At 36.3% G+C, this 17,222-nt stretch overlaps 2 protein-coding genes across 3 annotated transcripts in view; both read left to right on the forward strand.

Moving 5' to 3' along the window:
- The first annotated feature begins 1,001 nt into the window (after window positions 1–1,001).
- Window positions 1,002–3,704, forward strand: atp5po (ATP synthase peripheral stalk subunit OSCP). Its single transcript, XM_051708922.1, has 7 exons — window positions 1,002–1,077; window positions 1,614–1,664; window positions 2,101–2,211; window positions 2,307–2,436; window positions 2,881–2,993; window positions 3,092–3,178; window positions 3,471–3,704. The coding sequence occupies exons 1-7, from the start codon at window positions 1,051–1,053 to the stop codon at window positions 3,579–3,581; spliced, it is 630 nt and encodes a 209-aa protein (XP_051564882.1). The 5' UTR covers window positions 1,002–1,050; the 3' UTR covers window positions 3,582–3,704.
- Window positions 3,705–11,154: 7,450 nt separating this feature from the next.
- The window catches only part of LOC127447218 (protein dopey-2-like), a 45,798-nt gene continuing 39,730 nt past the window's right edge, over window positions 11,155–17,222 (forward strand). The window contains exons 1-2 of one of the 2 annotated variants that reach the window (XM_051708888.1): window positions 11,155–11,357; window positions 13,881–14,055. In XM_051708888.1, the coding sequence (XP_051564848.1) occupies window positions 13,915–14,055 (141 nt within the window). In that variant the 5' untranslated portion in view covers window positions 11,155–11,357; window positions 13,881–13,914. The remainder of the gene's footprint in view (window positions 11,358–13,880; window positions 14,056–17,222) is intronic. The other variant, XM_051708889.1, reaches the window with a different exon arrangement.

The following is a 17,222-nucleotide window of genomic DNA, read 5'->3' on the forward strand; positions in this document are numbered from 1 at the left end:
TTGTCACTCAACCATATACACAAGTGCTACAGTGGGTGAAAGTCTTGGGTGCAGTTCCGAGCAACATAGCAGTCATGACAGTGATGAGACATATACCAATTTACAATAAACATCAGATTTACACAACACAATTTACATATCTAATAAACACATACTGAAATTACACACAACACAGTATATAAATAATAATATATAATGTACAGTATACAATACACACAATATAGAATACACAGTATACAATAAAAATAGTACATATAAAATACACAGTAGGTTGTATTGTGCTGTATTGACATTCAGGCTGTCGGCTGATAGTCAGTTGCTAGTGTGTTGTTAAGAGAGAATAAAATTTATGACAGTTCAGTGTGAGATTATTAAAGTGCAGTGCTGATGTATATTGATCGTGAGAGATCAAGTGTTCAAAAGTCTGATTGCTTTGGGGAAGAAGCTGTCATGGAGTCGGCTGGTGCGGGTCCTGATTCTGTGATACCGCCTGCCTGATGGTAGCAGTGAGAGCAGCCCATGGCTCGGGTGGCTGGAGTCTCTGATGATCCTCCGAGCTTTTTTCACACACCACCTTGTATATATGTCCTGGAGGGAGTCTTCAATCACCATTCACTTTAATTTCAATGAAAGATACAATTAAAGTAAATGGTGACTGAGACTAACATAACACGTCCTTTTGTGTTCCACAGAAGAAAGAAAAGTCAGAAGGGTCCAAAACAATATGCGAGTGAGTAAATAATGACAGAATTGTCTTTTTTGCTGGAACTATCCCATTAAGGCTTAAATTAAGATACTTCACGCATGTAGTAGATGAGATATGGAGTAATCCCAAATAATACAATTGGGCATATTATATAAATATATATTAGCTGTTTCTAAAACGGTTAAATCGTGTACTACCCCTTGATCTTCCCGGGTAATTTTCCACTAATTTAAAAAAAAAAAAACAACTACATTTCCCACAATGCATGAGTTGAGCCCTTGCGTATTTCTTTCTAGTTTCCCACGCATGCGCAGTACTTTTGACCTACAGAGTCGCAGGAGAAAATGGCAGCGCTAGGACTGGGGCTGCAGGTATGACATTCTGAAAACCTTCATTGTTATTTGGAAAATCACGAACTGGCTGGTTTTATGTTGTTAAATCTAGGTGATCTTTGGAAACTGATTTTTTTAGACAGGTTGAAACCAAGGTGATTTTTCCCACCCGATAACTGAAAGAGGCCTTGATAGGCAGTTTCTGAACGCAGCATGTATAATCAGTCAAACCGTGTGCTTTTGAGTGGTTAATAATCCATGTTCTGTTTAATAATACTCATTACAGTCTCGCAACGAGGCTTTTAATAATGATAGAGTATTTTACTTTGCTTCATATACAGTATGCTCATTCTGAAGGTTACATGTGAAATGTGATTTGACACAGTGGCCGTGTCTCTAAACCTATCGAGCTGCCAGCCTAGACAGCCCTTTTGGGAATCATATAATGCCCAAAAATGTTGCCTAGGTAGGCAATTAACCAGGTTTTGAGACATAATCATTAATTAATATGTCACGTAACTAATAGTCTGTTATATCTCATACACTTTTCTAATATTCTGTTTCTTTTTCTACAGGTGCGTCAGTTTAGCACCTCTGTGATCCGACCAGCAGCGAAACTTATCAGGGTAAAAAAAAAAAATAAAAGCCATTATACTAACAAAAAGTAATTTCATACATTAAAACTAAGCACAGTATGTTTGGCTTCCCTTATATAAAGTAACTGCAATAAAACAGCAGTTACAGCCAGTAGCTGGGGGTGGGGGTGGGGGATTGTATGGCGCCTTGGGCAAAACCCTCTTCAACATGCCCCCAAAGTTGTTGACTGGGGGGGGGCAGTGTGGGTGCATCATGCCAACCCATCCCCCCCCCCAAGATGCCGCCCTGGGCAACTTCCCATGTAGCCCATGCCTAAATCGGCCACTAGTTACTGCATATGAGCCACCACTGTAATGCATCGGATATCCATACATAGTGTATTCTGCATTTACATATGAATAGCAGACTGTAATATATGTTGTTTTGCACTCCAGGGTATATTCTTATTATAGTATGTCTATCCAGCCCCCTATCCAGGTCTATGGAGTGGAGGGACGCTATGCTACTGCCCTGTTCTCTGCTGCCAGCAAGCAGAAGAACCTTGATCAGGTGGAACAGGAACTTGGTCGTGTGGCTGTGAGTTGCACTTTGTGTCCCTCTCACTGTTTCTGATTGTTTCACACAGTTCTTCCACCAGGTGTTAAATCTTTTTTTGTTTCCCTGTTTACTAGAGCTTGATCAAGGATCCTAAGCTGTCAAGTCTTGTGATGAACCCCCATGTCAAGCGCAATATCAAACAGAAGACTTTCATTGATGCCCTGACCAAGGCAAAACTCTCCCCCATTACCATCAACCTCATCAGTGAGTTTTCAGACAAGCCAGGTTGATTCACTGGGAGCTGCAATTAACAGATTTGTAACTTTCCCTGTGGATAAAATAAGTGTACAAATAAATTTTCTAAAAATTATTGCAGATATTAGATAAAAATATCTAGGGGCATGACCTGTAATTGAAAAGCAAAGGCAAAATGTGCAAATGCAAGCTAGAATTGTATTAAAATTCATAAATGAGAGCATTTTAAAGGTTTGAAAGTGTAGTTATTAAATTTACATTTATGCATTTGGCAGACTAAAAGCGACTTACAGGGCATTTAACGTATACATTTGATCAGTTTGTGTGTTCCCTGGAAATCGAACCTGTGATCTTTGCGTTGCTAGCGCCAAGCTGTACTAGTTGAGCTACAAGGACCCTAACTTTAAATAAATTAACTTTATAAGCAACTGTCTAAATGAATTTTATTCACAGATGTCCTATCAGAAAATGGCCGTTTGACCTTGACACCTGATGTCATTGCGGCCTTTAGCAAAATGATGAGTGCCCACAGGGGAGAGGTTACATGCTCGGTCACCACCGCCCAGGTTGGCTGTTTAAATGCATGCTTGTGTAAAATACAAAACACTACATGTATAAATGTATATTTTATGGGTGTTCTTGTGTTTAATGTCTGTTCATTCAGCCTCTGAGTGAAGCTAATCTGGCAGAGCTGAAGGTGGCACTGAATGATTTCCTTGCCAAGGGAGAGACCATCAAGCTTGAGACCAAGGTAGGTTGGCTTGCTCCAGATGGTGGGCATCATTTTATTGCTAAAGCACAAATGTCACACCAAAGGTAAAATTTTAAATTTATTTTGCTTTAATAGGTTATTCCTGTCATCATAAAATATTGGATTCTGTTTTTATGATGTCTTGTTTTGGGTCTTTTGGCATCTGTTTTGTCATTCCATAAAATTTTACAGAATCGGAAAATATATCAAAATGTAAATATTTATATCAAAGAGATCTCTAATATGTGTTGTGTAATATAAATCTTTGTATTGCTTTTCCTCCTTTCTGCAGTCTGATCCCTCCATTCTTGGGGGAATGATTGTGAGCATTGGTGATAAGTATGTGGACATGTCTACTAAGACGAAGATCCAGAAGCTCACCAAGCTAATCAGGGAGACCTAAGTCCTGTGGACTGACCAGAACTAATAAAGATTTAGTGGATGAATTAAAAAGACCTCTCTGCTATTGTGTAGTTATTTGACCATGTCCAGTTGCGTTCCAAATAAATATTATGTGACATTTAAACCTTGTGTATGCTTATTTATTTTTAGTATGACGTTGGTTAAGTATATGATAAAGTCTTTTAGGTTTGATAAGTTATTTACAGGCTGTATATTGTTGAAATCTAATTTGAAATTGCTATCCTTTTAAACCTTACTAAATGACTACTCCGTTAAAATATCATTGCAATTGACGAAGAATGTTCCGACATATCGAAAGCACTAAAAGCCCCATAATAAAAGTGCAAAATATAGTTTTGGGTTTATGTCCTACGGTTCTTAATAGAGATGAGTTATATTTATTTAGACTATTGGGAATTAAAGCAATTTTACAATAAGACTTTGGAGAAGACAAGAATCCCCTGTCTTAAAAGATTTCGTTTTCAAAGTCCATGGAGATGATAGCATGTGAAATTAACGATAAAAGAACGATTTTTGAAATGAATGTATAATTAGGAAGATAAGAAACAAAAAAAATTAATAGACTAAATTATTTTCATACAGCTCCCTCTTTTTAAAGTTTGTATATATGTGTTTATGTACTATGTTCATGTATTATGTGTATAGGTGTGTGATATGTAAGTATGTGCATATGAGTTAACTTTTGGACATATTGTATACATTAATTATTAATTGATTGTTTTTTGTTTTATTTATTTCCATTAGAAGTGTATTGGTGGTGGGGACAATTATTAACATAAAAAAAAGAGGAAAAAGCTAAAAAATAATGGTGTCTTTATAAAAAGAATGTTAAGAGATGTGTGAGTGCCTGTGCAGTAGATCTTTCATTCTCTAAGAAAGCTGTATAAATAATTTCTAACACTGTTATGATTGTTTATAAATCTATTAACTGCATTGCTTGCAGGGTGAGCACCAAATTTAAATCCATCTATATTTTTACACAAATTTCTGCATGTTATTCATTCGCCTTGAACCTTCTTGATCTCATTCAAACCTTTTGTACGCAATTTCATCCTTGAAAGTACTATGTATTTTTTGTATATCTACTTATATACAATATATAACAATAATTTTTCCTCATAGAAAAGTTTAACTCCTATAGACATGAATTGTAATTTTGCCATATATGTAGGAAATCTTGACCACTTACATGAGATGAGGACTCCAGTCACATCAGTAACCTTATAAAAGTTGTTTTATTCTACATGAAGAGGGTCCGCACATGGGGGCTGCCATGTTAGAATCACATGACCAGCTGAATACTACTCGCTTAATCTCAGTAACCATCCTGTTATTTGACTCTTTCACTCACTGATTAAAGTAATCATGGCTGACTGTGAATACAAATTTTCTACAATGGCATCTGAAACTGAAAACTATTGATTTTAAATGATGCTGCATCCAAGCCGCTAAGTGTCAGTGTAAGTCCAAGATGACAAACAAAAGCTACTGAGTGCACTTTTAATATATATATATATATATTTTTAATTATTCCATTGACTTTGGGCCTATCACACTGAGTGATGTCAGCTGGGCCATTCCTCTGTCTTTTCTTATAAATCTTTTATTGTAGAAACTTCAAAACTTTAGAAATATTATAAAATACTCTTACAATTGTTTTATTTTTTTTTAAGAAATGAAGAAAAGGATCTTCATTTTAAATAGTTCTTACCACAACACGTTAAACAAAATTATTTTGCTGCCGTAATAGAATTCACTTCTTTTTGATAATTGTGATCATTTTATAAAGGTAAACATGTCATTTTAACTTCCTGGCCTAAAATGCTTTCTTTGCTGTACCCATCCATTCTTTTTTTTTTTTTTATCAAAAGTGCATCAACACATAAAATTTGGATGTCTGTGAATATTCTATTAATTCATAGCACAAGAGGGCACCAGAAACTCACAATAAAGTAGTGATAACAGTGGAGTGGTGTTTTTAATTGGAACGTCATGGAAATGGATCTATAACTCACTAGAAGTTAAATGTGGTACTCGTGTATCTTTACTCTCTGAGCATGCTACATTTTTAACCTAAATGATTTGCATTACATCAAAAGGGAAATTCTAATGAAACTTAGCTTGAACCATGGCAGTGAAGATTTCTATATCAAATCGATTTGAAATTAGATTCTGAATATTAAACACAGTAGATATACATGTGTTCCATCTTGGATATAAAGGCTATAAAGGATGTCATGTTTTATTTTAGATTTTTAAATAATTTTCTTGTTAATTTCTCATTACTGCAATGCGTCCGGCTTCAAAATCAGGACTATTACATTTAGTATAAACAAAATAAACAATTTAAATAAAAGAAAAAAAAAAATATTTATGTTGTATCCAAGACCCAAAAGTAAATAAAAACAATTAATTTGGTTAATATATCTGAATAATAGAATGAAAAAACCTGGTGTCCATCAAGCCATTTCTCTGAATTGTAACACTTTTTGGCTGCCTTTTAAAACACAAAACCTCTGTATGTAAAGATGAAGCAATAATTTTTGCTCACTTTTAATTGGTGCACATATTATTAGGGTTTTTGTGTTAGGTCACCTCATTATCACAACACACTTTATCTTTACTGCAACATTTGTATAATTGTTTCGGTAATGATAAATTATTCTGTTTTTCAATTTCTCCAACTTTAAAATTTCATTTTAGTTCCAATTTTAAAGCATTATATTGTTATCTAGGTTGAAAGAGAGAGATCTGCTGCTTAAGTTAGATTGGCAACATTAAAAGATATATGCATTTTGGCCAAAACAATGTTTTGAAATATATACATGTATGTTACCTATTCCATTTCTGTTATTTCGTGAAGTGTTTTGTGCCTCATAATTGTTTTACTTTTTATATATTGCTGAAAAACCTATGATAGGCTGTTTATGTGACAACTTACCCCATACAGTTTGTAAACATGTCCCACTATTGGGGCAAGTTGTCTGGGTAGCTCAACGAGTAAAGACGTGGACTACCACCACTGGAGTCATGAGTTCAAATCCAGGGCCTGCTGAGTGACTCCAGCCAGGTCTCCTAAGCAACCAAATTGGCCCGGTTGCTAGGGAGGGTAGAGTCACATGGGGTAACCTCTTTGTGGTTGCTATAATGTGGTTTTCGTGTGTAGTGAGTTGTGCGTGGATGCTGCGGAGGATAGCGTTAAGCCTCCACATGCGCAATGTCTCCGTGGTAACGCGCTCAACAAGCCACGTGATAAGATGCACGGATTGACGGTCTCAGACGTGGAGGAAACTGAGGTTCGTCCTCTGCCACCCGGATTGAGGCGAGTCACTATGCCACTATGAGCACATTGGGAATGGGGCACTCCAAATTGGGGAGAAAAAAAAAAGAATAGCATTTTGAGTCATTAGCTTCTCTAATGTAAGCAAAAAAAGTCTGAGGTCTCTCATCCTCCTAACTAGGACCCTGTGGAAGAGAGAACATCTTTTTCTGTGAAAATGTAATCAGTGATATATTTATTTGGAAAAAGTTTAGATATTGCTTTTTACATTTACATTTAGTCATTTAGCAGACGCTTTTATCCAAAGCGACTAACAAATGAGAAACATAGCAAGCAATTTGACATACAAAGTTCAACAACATCTACAGTGTTGTACTGCCAAGCTCTCAAGGTGGTTGGAGTAGCATTGGTGTTAACACAGAAGAAAGAGACAGAGAAAGAGTTTTTTTTTTTTTTGTACTGTAAGTTCAAGTTCAATAGTAAGTAAGGACAGATGTGTTTTCAGCTGGTTCTTGAATGTTGAGACGTTTTCAGCAGATCGTGTGAAGGTTGGAAGCTCATTCCACCACAGAGGAACAGAGAAAGTGAACAATTGTGAAATAGACATTGAGCCTCTCAGTGATGGGACCACCAGGCGCCACTTGTTCATAGACCGCAGAGAGCAAGTTGGATCATAGACATGTAGAAGTGAATTGAATTAAGTGAGTGCGGTTCCATTGGCTGTCCTGAAGGCCTGAGTCAAAGCCTTGAATTTGATGTGGACAGCTACAGGTAGTCAGTGAAGTGAAATCAAGAGTGGGTTGACATGAGCCCTTTTTGGCTGGTTGAAGACCAGACACGCTGCCGCATTCTGGACCATCTGCAGTGGCTTAATTGTGTTAGCTGGAAGACCAGCCAACAGAGCATTGCAGTAGTCCAATGAAATGACCAGAGCTTGGACCTGGAGCTATGCAGCATATTTAGACTGAAAGGGTCTGATTTTCCTGATGTTATAAAGTGCGAATCTGCAAGACCAGGCGGTAGATGAGATGTGGGCGGTAAAATTAAGCTTGTCATCTACCACCACTCCCAGGTGCTGAGCTGTTCTGGTTGGTGTTAGTGTAATTGAACCAAGATAAATAAAGTCATTAGCTTCTCTACTGTTAGAAAAACATGCCAAGTTTTATTTGAATAAAATAAATAATAAATAAATGTTCTTAAATTGTTCTTAAAAAATGTATGTGTTATGTGTATTTGTAATATCATTTGTTCTTTTATAAATTATTATACAGTTTCATAATTTTAATGGCTATCAAAGTGATCTAGGTTGTAATATGTTGCAACCGGGTAAATCAGTTAGACAAAATGCTCTCATATTTATATTAACAGCCGTTAATGTGCATAAATATTGAGGTGCATGCTTGAGGGTGGATGGAATGATCTTATCAATTTTTTATGGAATTTAACTGTAAATTGTGAATGGAATTCTAATTACCACAACTTTTTTATCATTTCCAAAACACATAACAATATTTTATAGATAACAATTATTAAATGGCAAATTATCAATTAATCCTTAAAAAATCATTACACATACATTTTTTAAAAACTGTTTGGGTTAATCTGAAAAAAAAAAAAAAAAGGTGTAAAATTGGTAGGTGTGTTTCGATAATGAGGTAAATTGTTTATTTTTTCATCAAATTTGATGAGTAATTATTATTTGTTTAGTTCGTCTACTAAATGTTGACATGCACACTGAAAAACATTTGGAATAGGGTTTACCTAAAAAAAACTTGGAAATTTCTACACAGAAATTGCTAGTAAGTATAACAGACCATATTTTCAAGTAAAGGCTACACACAATTCATGGTGGCTTTCAAGGAAAGTTTACTTTCTAATATACTGTTTCATTTTAATTTTAGTCACTCTTTGTTTGTAATGTAACTGAATAAAGCTATGCTTTTAAAAGTGTGCTAACATTTCAATGCTTTTTTTTAACATACTTGGTCATGTCGCACATGACACACGGAAGCCTTCCACAGGAAAGCTTAATGCATGCTATGTAGTCTTAAACAACATCATCTTGCTTTAAGGGCAATAGAAACAAGATCTAGGGCTGCACATGCAAACCTCAACATTTGGTGCACAAAACACAATGACGATAACAATCAACAGATCATTTTTTTTCATCATGAACAGGTAATTCTGAGCAGAAAATGAACTTCAGACTTTACAAAACAAAAAGTTCCTAAATGTTACAACAAAATCAACAATAAAAACAGTGAAAATAAACTTGGAAACCACACAAGCTCATTAATTATTCAAGTTCAGTGCATGCTGGGAACACCAGCTTCGAACAATTAAGTAAAATTTACTTATTTCATTAACTGTGAAATTTACTTAAATTAGAAAATAAATATGACATGGTTTTCTACTTAGGATAGGTACATGATTTTGCATTGTAAAGGTAACAAACAAAATAATATTTACATATACGCTAGAGCATTCATTTTTACATTAATTTGAGTACAAATGTAGAATTTAATGTTTTTAAGTTCACGATTTATTCAGCATAGAAAGTTCTTTATATTTTCTGATATACTATATTTACTTTACCACAAAATAAAATAAAAAAATTCAGTGTGAAGTTCGAATAAATTTTTATGTTTCAAACTAATCAGCTACTTAGATTTTTGGCCAAAGTTTTGAGTGTTGCGGTAATGAGAATTTATCTGGACATGCTCCAGAAAATGTCTTCAAAAATGTGGGAAAATTTTTAAATTTTATGGTGATTTTACTCTTTAAAATGCTTTCAGACTTTCTTTTTCATGTTCCAAAAGAAAATAAACTAAATCGTTAACCTAAAAATCTTGTGCCACTTCGATTAAGTTTTTTTTTTTTTTTTTTTTTTAGAATTACCCAAAATCTTTAACCCTCGAATCGAATCCTGGTTAAAAGTTGTTTTGCTGATATACTGAACTAGTATAAAACATTCTATATCTGTATTACTATGTTCCATTTCATAAAAGAGCATAAGAGTAAGGTGCACTCAGTAACTTTTGTCTTTGTGTCATTTTGGACTTACACTGTAACCTAGCGGCTTGGATGCAGCATCATTTAAAATCAATAGTTTTCAGTTTCAGATGCCATTGTAGAAAATTTGTATTCACAGTCAGCCATGATTACTTTAATTAATGAGTGAAGAGTCAAATAACAGGACGGTTAATGAGATTAGGCGAGTAGTATTTGGCTGGTCATGTGATTCTAATGAAAAGGTAGCCAGCTGGTAGGTAGCTGTGCACTGTGTAAACCTCACTCCCCTGGCCTCAAGAGGCGCACTAGCGACTAATGCAAGGGGTTGTAGTGTTAGCCTCCTTGTTAGCGTGCTCGCCTCCCATGCCGGAGACGCCGATTCGAACCATGCCCAGAGCGGGTCAAGCAGGACTGGTTACAGTGGTGCCGTGACCCGGATGGGAGTGAGGTTTAGGGGGGTGAGTGTAACTGTAGCCAGCTGGTAGGTAGCTGTGCAGTGTAAACCTCACTCCCCTAGCCTCAAGAGGTGCATTAGCGACTGACATTAGGGCTTGTAGCCTTTAGCCTCCTCGTTTGCATGCCCGCCTCCCATGCCAGAGACACCGGTTGGAATCCCGCTCAGAGCGGGTCGAGCAGGACCGGTTACACTAACATGGCTGCCCCCATGTGTGGACCCTCTCCATGTAGAATAAAACAGCTTTTATAAGGTTACTGATATGACTAGAGTCTTAATTTTAATGTGAGAGGTCATGATTTCCTAAATATATTGCAAAATTACAATTCATGTCTTTATGAATTAAACTTTTTTAATGAGGAAAAAAATTGCTGAGTCCACCTTTAAGTTACGTCTTATATAGATAGATAGATAACTAAAGTTAAAGTTAATTAATCCAAACACATTAAAAGTCATTTATGGTGTAACGTGGCCTGGGTAAACTAAGCATTAAGCGCTGATATCATCACTTATGCACTGGTGGTCAGCCGCAGTAAAAATGTGACAGCTTGTTGCGAGAAATGTAAACAGACGACATCCTGAAAGATACCAAAGAGTAGGGGTGAAAGTTACAAGATGTTTAGTCGACATGTGAATACCGTGTCTTCGAGCAGGCTTGGAACGGTACAAAGTACAATTTTAGATCAAATACATTGTTTTAATAAAAACACAATATCATTTTCCAGGATATTTTTTTAAATGTAAAAATTCCCCTTCCCGCCACACCCCTCCTGTCATAGCCGTATCTTTCGTCCCCCTCAGCCCATCAGGAAGTGTACACAAATGTATTTGTAGGTGGAAATCAGCTGAGCGATTCAATTCTAGCTGGTTGCATCTTTGAATATTAGCATGACTTGTCCTGCGCTCGCCTCTTCTCGTTTTTGAATTGACAATTTATCCGGACAATCGTAAGGTTATTTATTTGGCACGAAATCTTGCGATCTGTCGACCATCCTGTTTTGCTGCAGTGGGTGAGTCATTCAGTTTTCACAATAACATATGAAGTGGTTGAATTGATGCAATATAGAGATAATGGATAGATTATCGATGTCCATAGCAATAGCACTTCTGTCTTTTTGACTTTAGTTCAAACAGAAGATAATTTCGAATGATGTGATGATTGATGTTGTTCAGGGTATATTATTTCCCCATCTAAAGTAGTTTGTTTATTTTTTACTTTAATTCATTGAGTTATTGTTGTTATTATTTTCTAAATTCATTGAACTATCCTGCATAATACCACAATCCAGTGGTCTTCAGCTTATAAAATGTGTGTTGTGTAATCAATGGTCCAATCTTGCATGCTCATCGTGAGGTTTCAATACTCTTTAAGTTAAAGTATGAGTGCACATATGATGGATATGGTGCTCTGTGGCAGTCAGTGGATCATGCAGCATGGGACAGATTTGGGTTACATAAGAGTTTTGTGTCTGCTGTGCTTTGCTTTTGTGTGAATTAAGCTTTTGATCAAACATTGTGAACGTGTATAGCAGAGAATTCTGTAGATTATTTTTTTATCCTCCCATTCCCCCAATAACCTGCCAAATTAAGACCTAGATGATTATCCCACACATTCATATACCGTACATAGGCAGTACATTTCCCTGGCACCCTCTTAACAAATCAATAGACTGAAATTATTATGTGCAACTTTGTACACTAAATCCATTGATTGGAGAAAAATGTTGTTGTATTTGCTTTGTATAGTAGCTCTAATCACTTAGACTGGGTCTCGTTTCTGTAGAAGATGGAGATTTTTCACAGTATGTAAGTGTGCAAATTGATTGATATTGGAAATAGAAGATAAATGACATGTGTAGACATGTTTCTTGTGGCAAAAAGCTAAACACGTGGTTTATGCTGTATTTTCCTTTTTTTAAATTTTAATTGAAGCAATATGTATACACTTTGTAGAAATTGGATAACAGTATTGTCCTGTCTGTGATTTTTTTTTTTTTATTAATTTATTTTATTTTTTTTAAAGACTTTGTCTTGCTTCTTTAATGAGCTGAAATTTTAATGACCATGTGCTGCTGATAATATTAACAACAAAATCCAGGATCAGTGTCCATGTGCGTGTGGCTTTGTGCAGATGCAGAATCTCTTTGATGTGTGAATGAAGTGCTGGAACAGAAATTAGTAGGCCTACTTGACGTTCAACAGCATATCCGATTGCTGGACTGTAATGATTCTAAATGCATTATTAGAGTTGTCTTGTACGGTTAAGGGCAGTTAAAATATAAAGCTGACAAAAAAACAAACATCCAACATAAACAAATTCAGGTTCAGGATTCAAAACCAGTGAACTAATGAAAAAGAAGTGAAAGAATACATAAAGAACACATAAAGAGTTCTCCCATTGACAGCATTTTATCTAGTAGTATTTTGAGCATCTTGCTCGTCTTTACAGTATGTTAATGGAGCTATTTAGCTGTATGCAAGGGTGTAGATTTTGCTTGAACAGTGTGAAGAATTTACATTTTTCCATTGATCATGGTATAAATATTTGTGGGGGGGGGGGGTTGTACTTGCTTGTTTTGATTATCCCCTTGGAATCTACGCCCCTGGCTGTATGATTCTTTTACCTCTTTTTCATTACTTAAAGTAGTAGAGTGTAAGTAGTTGGCTACATGGTCAAATTGTTTAGGTGTGTGGATGTGGGTGGGTTTGACACAGGCACGTGTCTTCTGGGCTTGCTTCTGTTAAATCCTCTCTAAATCTCAAGATGTCCATTTTAGGCTCATAACATCAGAGTGAACAGATGTTGTGTGTTTGTGTGTGTGCATGTGTGTGTTTTCAGGGTTTTTATCACTGGAGAGCGAACAGATATCACCGTGTCTAAGTGGGGACCATAATCTACCTAATACTGTTTTGTGTTTTTGGTGTGTATGTGTAGTGTGTGGTAATTACTGCTTAGTAACTCCATTTGTGTATGTGTGTCTTTCATCCCCTGTCCAGTAAGTGATTGTTGGGTCACCATAGACACACTGATGAATGTCAATACTATGATCCACCATGGGCTTTTGTGCTTGTTTTCCTGTGTCTTTGTTTAAATGTAACATTTATAAATTAAGGTTATGAGCAGGCCCATATGAAGTCTGCACTTTCAAAGCTGATTTTTTGACAAAATCTTTTTTATTCTTTTTTTCAAATTGTATCATCTGCTTGACGAAAATGGTACGTGCACAATGTCAGCAGCACAAACGATGCAGGACAAGTTCTGTGCCGAAGATTAAGTTTAATACTTGGGGTTAGAGGTTTGTTCAAATCCCTAACCCTAAATATGAGCTTAAGTAATAGTGATGTTCCCTTAGCAAGCACCAGTAATTACTATCTATTCAATAGAGAAATGGGTGAAGTAAATGTCTTTATCCAAACTTGATGGCTTCAAGTCATTAGCAGGATTTCACTTCAATTCACATTGCATTTGTGTCTTTGCATACTCATAGAAGTTGTTAGTGCAGGGATTAATCCTGTTTTGTTTCCTCTGATAGACAGATGTTGAGCATGTCGTGACATGACGGATGCATGATGGATCCTGAGGAAGCCGAGCTGCAGAATGACTACCGTTACCGTAGTTACGCAACTGTCATTGAGAAGGCGCTGCGAAACTTTGAATCATCTAGTGAATGGGCTGATCTTATCTCCTCTCTAGGAAAACTCAACAAGGTAACTTAAAGCATGGAGAACGCAAATCAATACACTTGTTTTTGTTGAGAAACTAGCAGAATTGATGCAACCTACTTCAAAAGAACATGAAAGTGTGTAATTTTTGTGCAGTTTTTAGACAAACAGATCCCACCACATAAACATGTCATTGGTTGAGCCAATGTTACAAAGTCAGGTTGATCTGGATACTCAAACAAACAGAGTATTGTTTTGATAGCATCACAGAAATCAGTTCACATTTAACTGTAAATATTTTTTTGAAAGAGACCATTTTGATATCGCATTCCACGGGCTCTATTTTCATGACTGCGCTAGGTGCAATGCACTACGACCTTGCACAACTTCTTATCCTATTTTCGCGCCAACACAAAGCGCAAGTGGGCATGGGTGGGAGTGTTTGCGCTATCTGTGGGTATATGCTCACAAACTGTGGCAGTATTGTGTTAATTAAGTGGTGCAAAGCATAATTTGCTAATTTCCTGAGCAATAGGTAATTGCGCTAAGACGTTTCAGCACCATTTCTGTTTTCAGCACAAAGTCTAAAATTAGTTTCTGCATTTGCAGTTTGGAGATTCCACAAGCAGATGGTAATAAAGTTTATGTCCAAATTCTGAAAATATAATGGAACATCAAATTATGTCCCTGACCATCACTGTTGTAGCCGTTTTATGAAACAAAAATCTTTCTAGAGGTCATGGTTTATTTTTCAATTATTATATTTATATTTACAATTGTATTTATGATAAAATTTGTATTGGTATTTTTCCATCCGTTGTCGTATAGAGGCCGGTGGGAGAAGTTGGAGAGGGTAAAATGTTAGGATTTTTGACCAACCGTTTCGTTTGAAGTGTTATTTGAATTTAGACATATTTTTTTGTTTCAATGATTTTATTTTATTAAGCAAAATCAACCGGTAGAAGTGAAGTGTGTGCCGATACAATCACTGTTAATACTAGCCATGATTTGTGTGTCACTTGACAAATATGATTAGTAATACTTACAGTCTCTATAATTTAACAGAGCCTACTTCCAAATCCTGACGAGAACCACATTTTCCATTTGTATAAAAGGAGTGTGTCACATTCAACAAGGATGCAGTTAATGCACAAAATAACGTTCCATATTTCTATTCTTCTAATTCATTGCATACAGCCCATTTACATTACCAACTTCTTATAAATGTGCTGTCTTATAGTGTTTGTTTATAGTGCTGGTGCTTGACAGGGAATGGACTATATCAGTGGTTCTCAAAGTGTGGGGCATGCCCCTGTTCACTTTCACACATTCAACAAAAATAGTGCTAATACACATAAGAACCGATGTGCGCAATTTCTTTTCCTCTGACTTTTCTCCTGCCTTGTTTAAACTTTTGCCTGGCACCACAGCGCATTCTACGCACGCAGATCTTGACGGCCCAAAGCGTTGATGTCAGGTGCGCTCTTGTAAACAAGGTCATTCTTGCATGCGCTGCAGTTTCAAATGAGTGACGAGGTGAATTAACACTTACATTTTGGTCTGTTCCTCACACAACACTATCATATGGCTTCAGAAGAATTGAAATCTAAGGCACGAGTGTTATGGACGACTTTAATGGGGCTTTTATGTGTTCTTTCGGTGCTTGGACAGCCACAGACAAGATCCTCTCGCCCCTCAATCTTGTGTTTCATGGATGAAAAAAGTAATACTGATTTTGAATGATGAGGGTGAGTAAATGATGGCAGAAAGGTCAATTTTTATTAAAGTTTATCAGTATCATTAATCAGGTGCAAATTATTGTCCAGAGGTCCTGACCACTACTGAAAGCGCATAGACGGTGCTGTCACGAGCGCTGGGTTTGATGCGACAATCACAGTCATTTATTATAACTGGATGAGGATTTTAAAAAACTTTTATAGAAACTGCTGAAGCTTATTTCCATTCATAGGTATGAATCCTTGCAATTATCAGTTTTTATTAAAAAATAACTAGTCTAGAGTAAAATTGTCTCCAATGATATATAAAACTTTCTGGTAGTTAAATGCAGATGAATGGAGGATTCGGTTTTCTGAGCTGCCAAGTGCCTCCTGGGTGTAGTGTAACTTTTCATTCAGTTTTCATTGTATTTTTAAATAAAACATTTTTTGTCAAATGAAGATGAAAGAAAGTTTAGTTTAATCTTTTAAAAGCATTTATTTTTTCAGTAAAAACAAAATGTTTTTCGATTAGATAAATTTTTTTGGGTGGGGGGAGTAGCGAAAGTTTTTGTTGTTTCAAAGGGGGCGTGACCTGAAATAGGATGCAAATGGTGCAATAACCAGAGAAAAACCTGAGAATGAAATTGCACTTGACCCAACCCATTGGCGCTTTGCACGTGCAATTTCACCAAACCTGCTTTCGCTTTTAGCGCATGCTTGCACGAAAATACCAAAGCTTCATGCCCATTGACTTTGCATGTATGACTTATTGTATAGCGCTACGCTTAGCGCTAGCGCTCTTAAAATAGGGCCTTACATGTCAAAAAATATGGGGGAAAAAAATCTCTAAGGTGTTGTCTCTAAACTCGAAAATACGTGGTGTTCACTGCTTTTGTAGACTCATCTGTAAAGTGTTTGTTTTTATGGTAAGGTTAATACTTCCCTCTAAAAGTAGAGGAGGAAGTTTGATCAGTTCCAGATCAGTTTTTGGTCCAGTTAAAAAAAATTTTTTTAGGGGAAGTGAAAAACATGTTAGATTAGTCCCACTGCATGAAGGCAAAATTACTGCTTAACTTCAAACACACCACAGTTAATGTTCAAAGTGTAACTGATTTGAATAGGTTGCACAGCACTTGTGTATGCTGCACAAGAGAGCCCTTCTTTATTGCTTTATTATAGTCACGTTCCCACCTTTATGTGCAGATGTGTTAGAACTGTTGTCTTATTTAAATATCTATCTTTATCTCTGTATCATTTGATATGGCATGTGATTTTCTTGTTTGCTCAGTGGGACTTTCCGGATGTAATGCGACTTACAAAAACACTAACCTCCTGTGTGTACATGAGTGATAGCTATTAGGCTTTATGTATTTGTTTCAGATATTGCCTTCTTTACAACATGACACTTTGGGCCACAGGCCTGTTTTTACCACACTTGAAGTTTATCCACTTTGTGTACCCAGTGACGATGGTGTATCTTGCAAAACATGTGTC

The sequence above is a fragment of the Myxocyprinus asiaticus genome, chromosome 10 (genome assembly GCF_019703515.2).
Source record: "Myxocyprinus asiaticus isolate MX2 ecotype Aquarium Trade chromosome 10, UBuf_Myxa_2, whole genome shotgun sequence".
Taxonomy (NCBI): Eukaryota; Metazoa; Chordata; class Actinopteri; order Cypriniformes; family Catostomidae; genus Myxocyprinus; species Myxocyprinus asiaticus.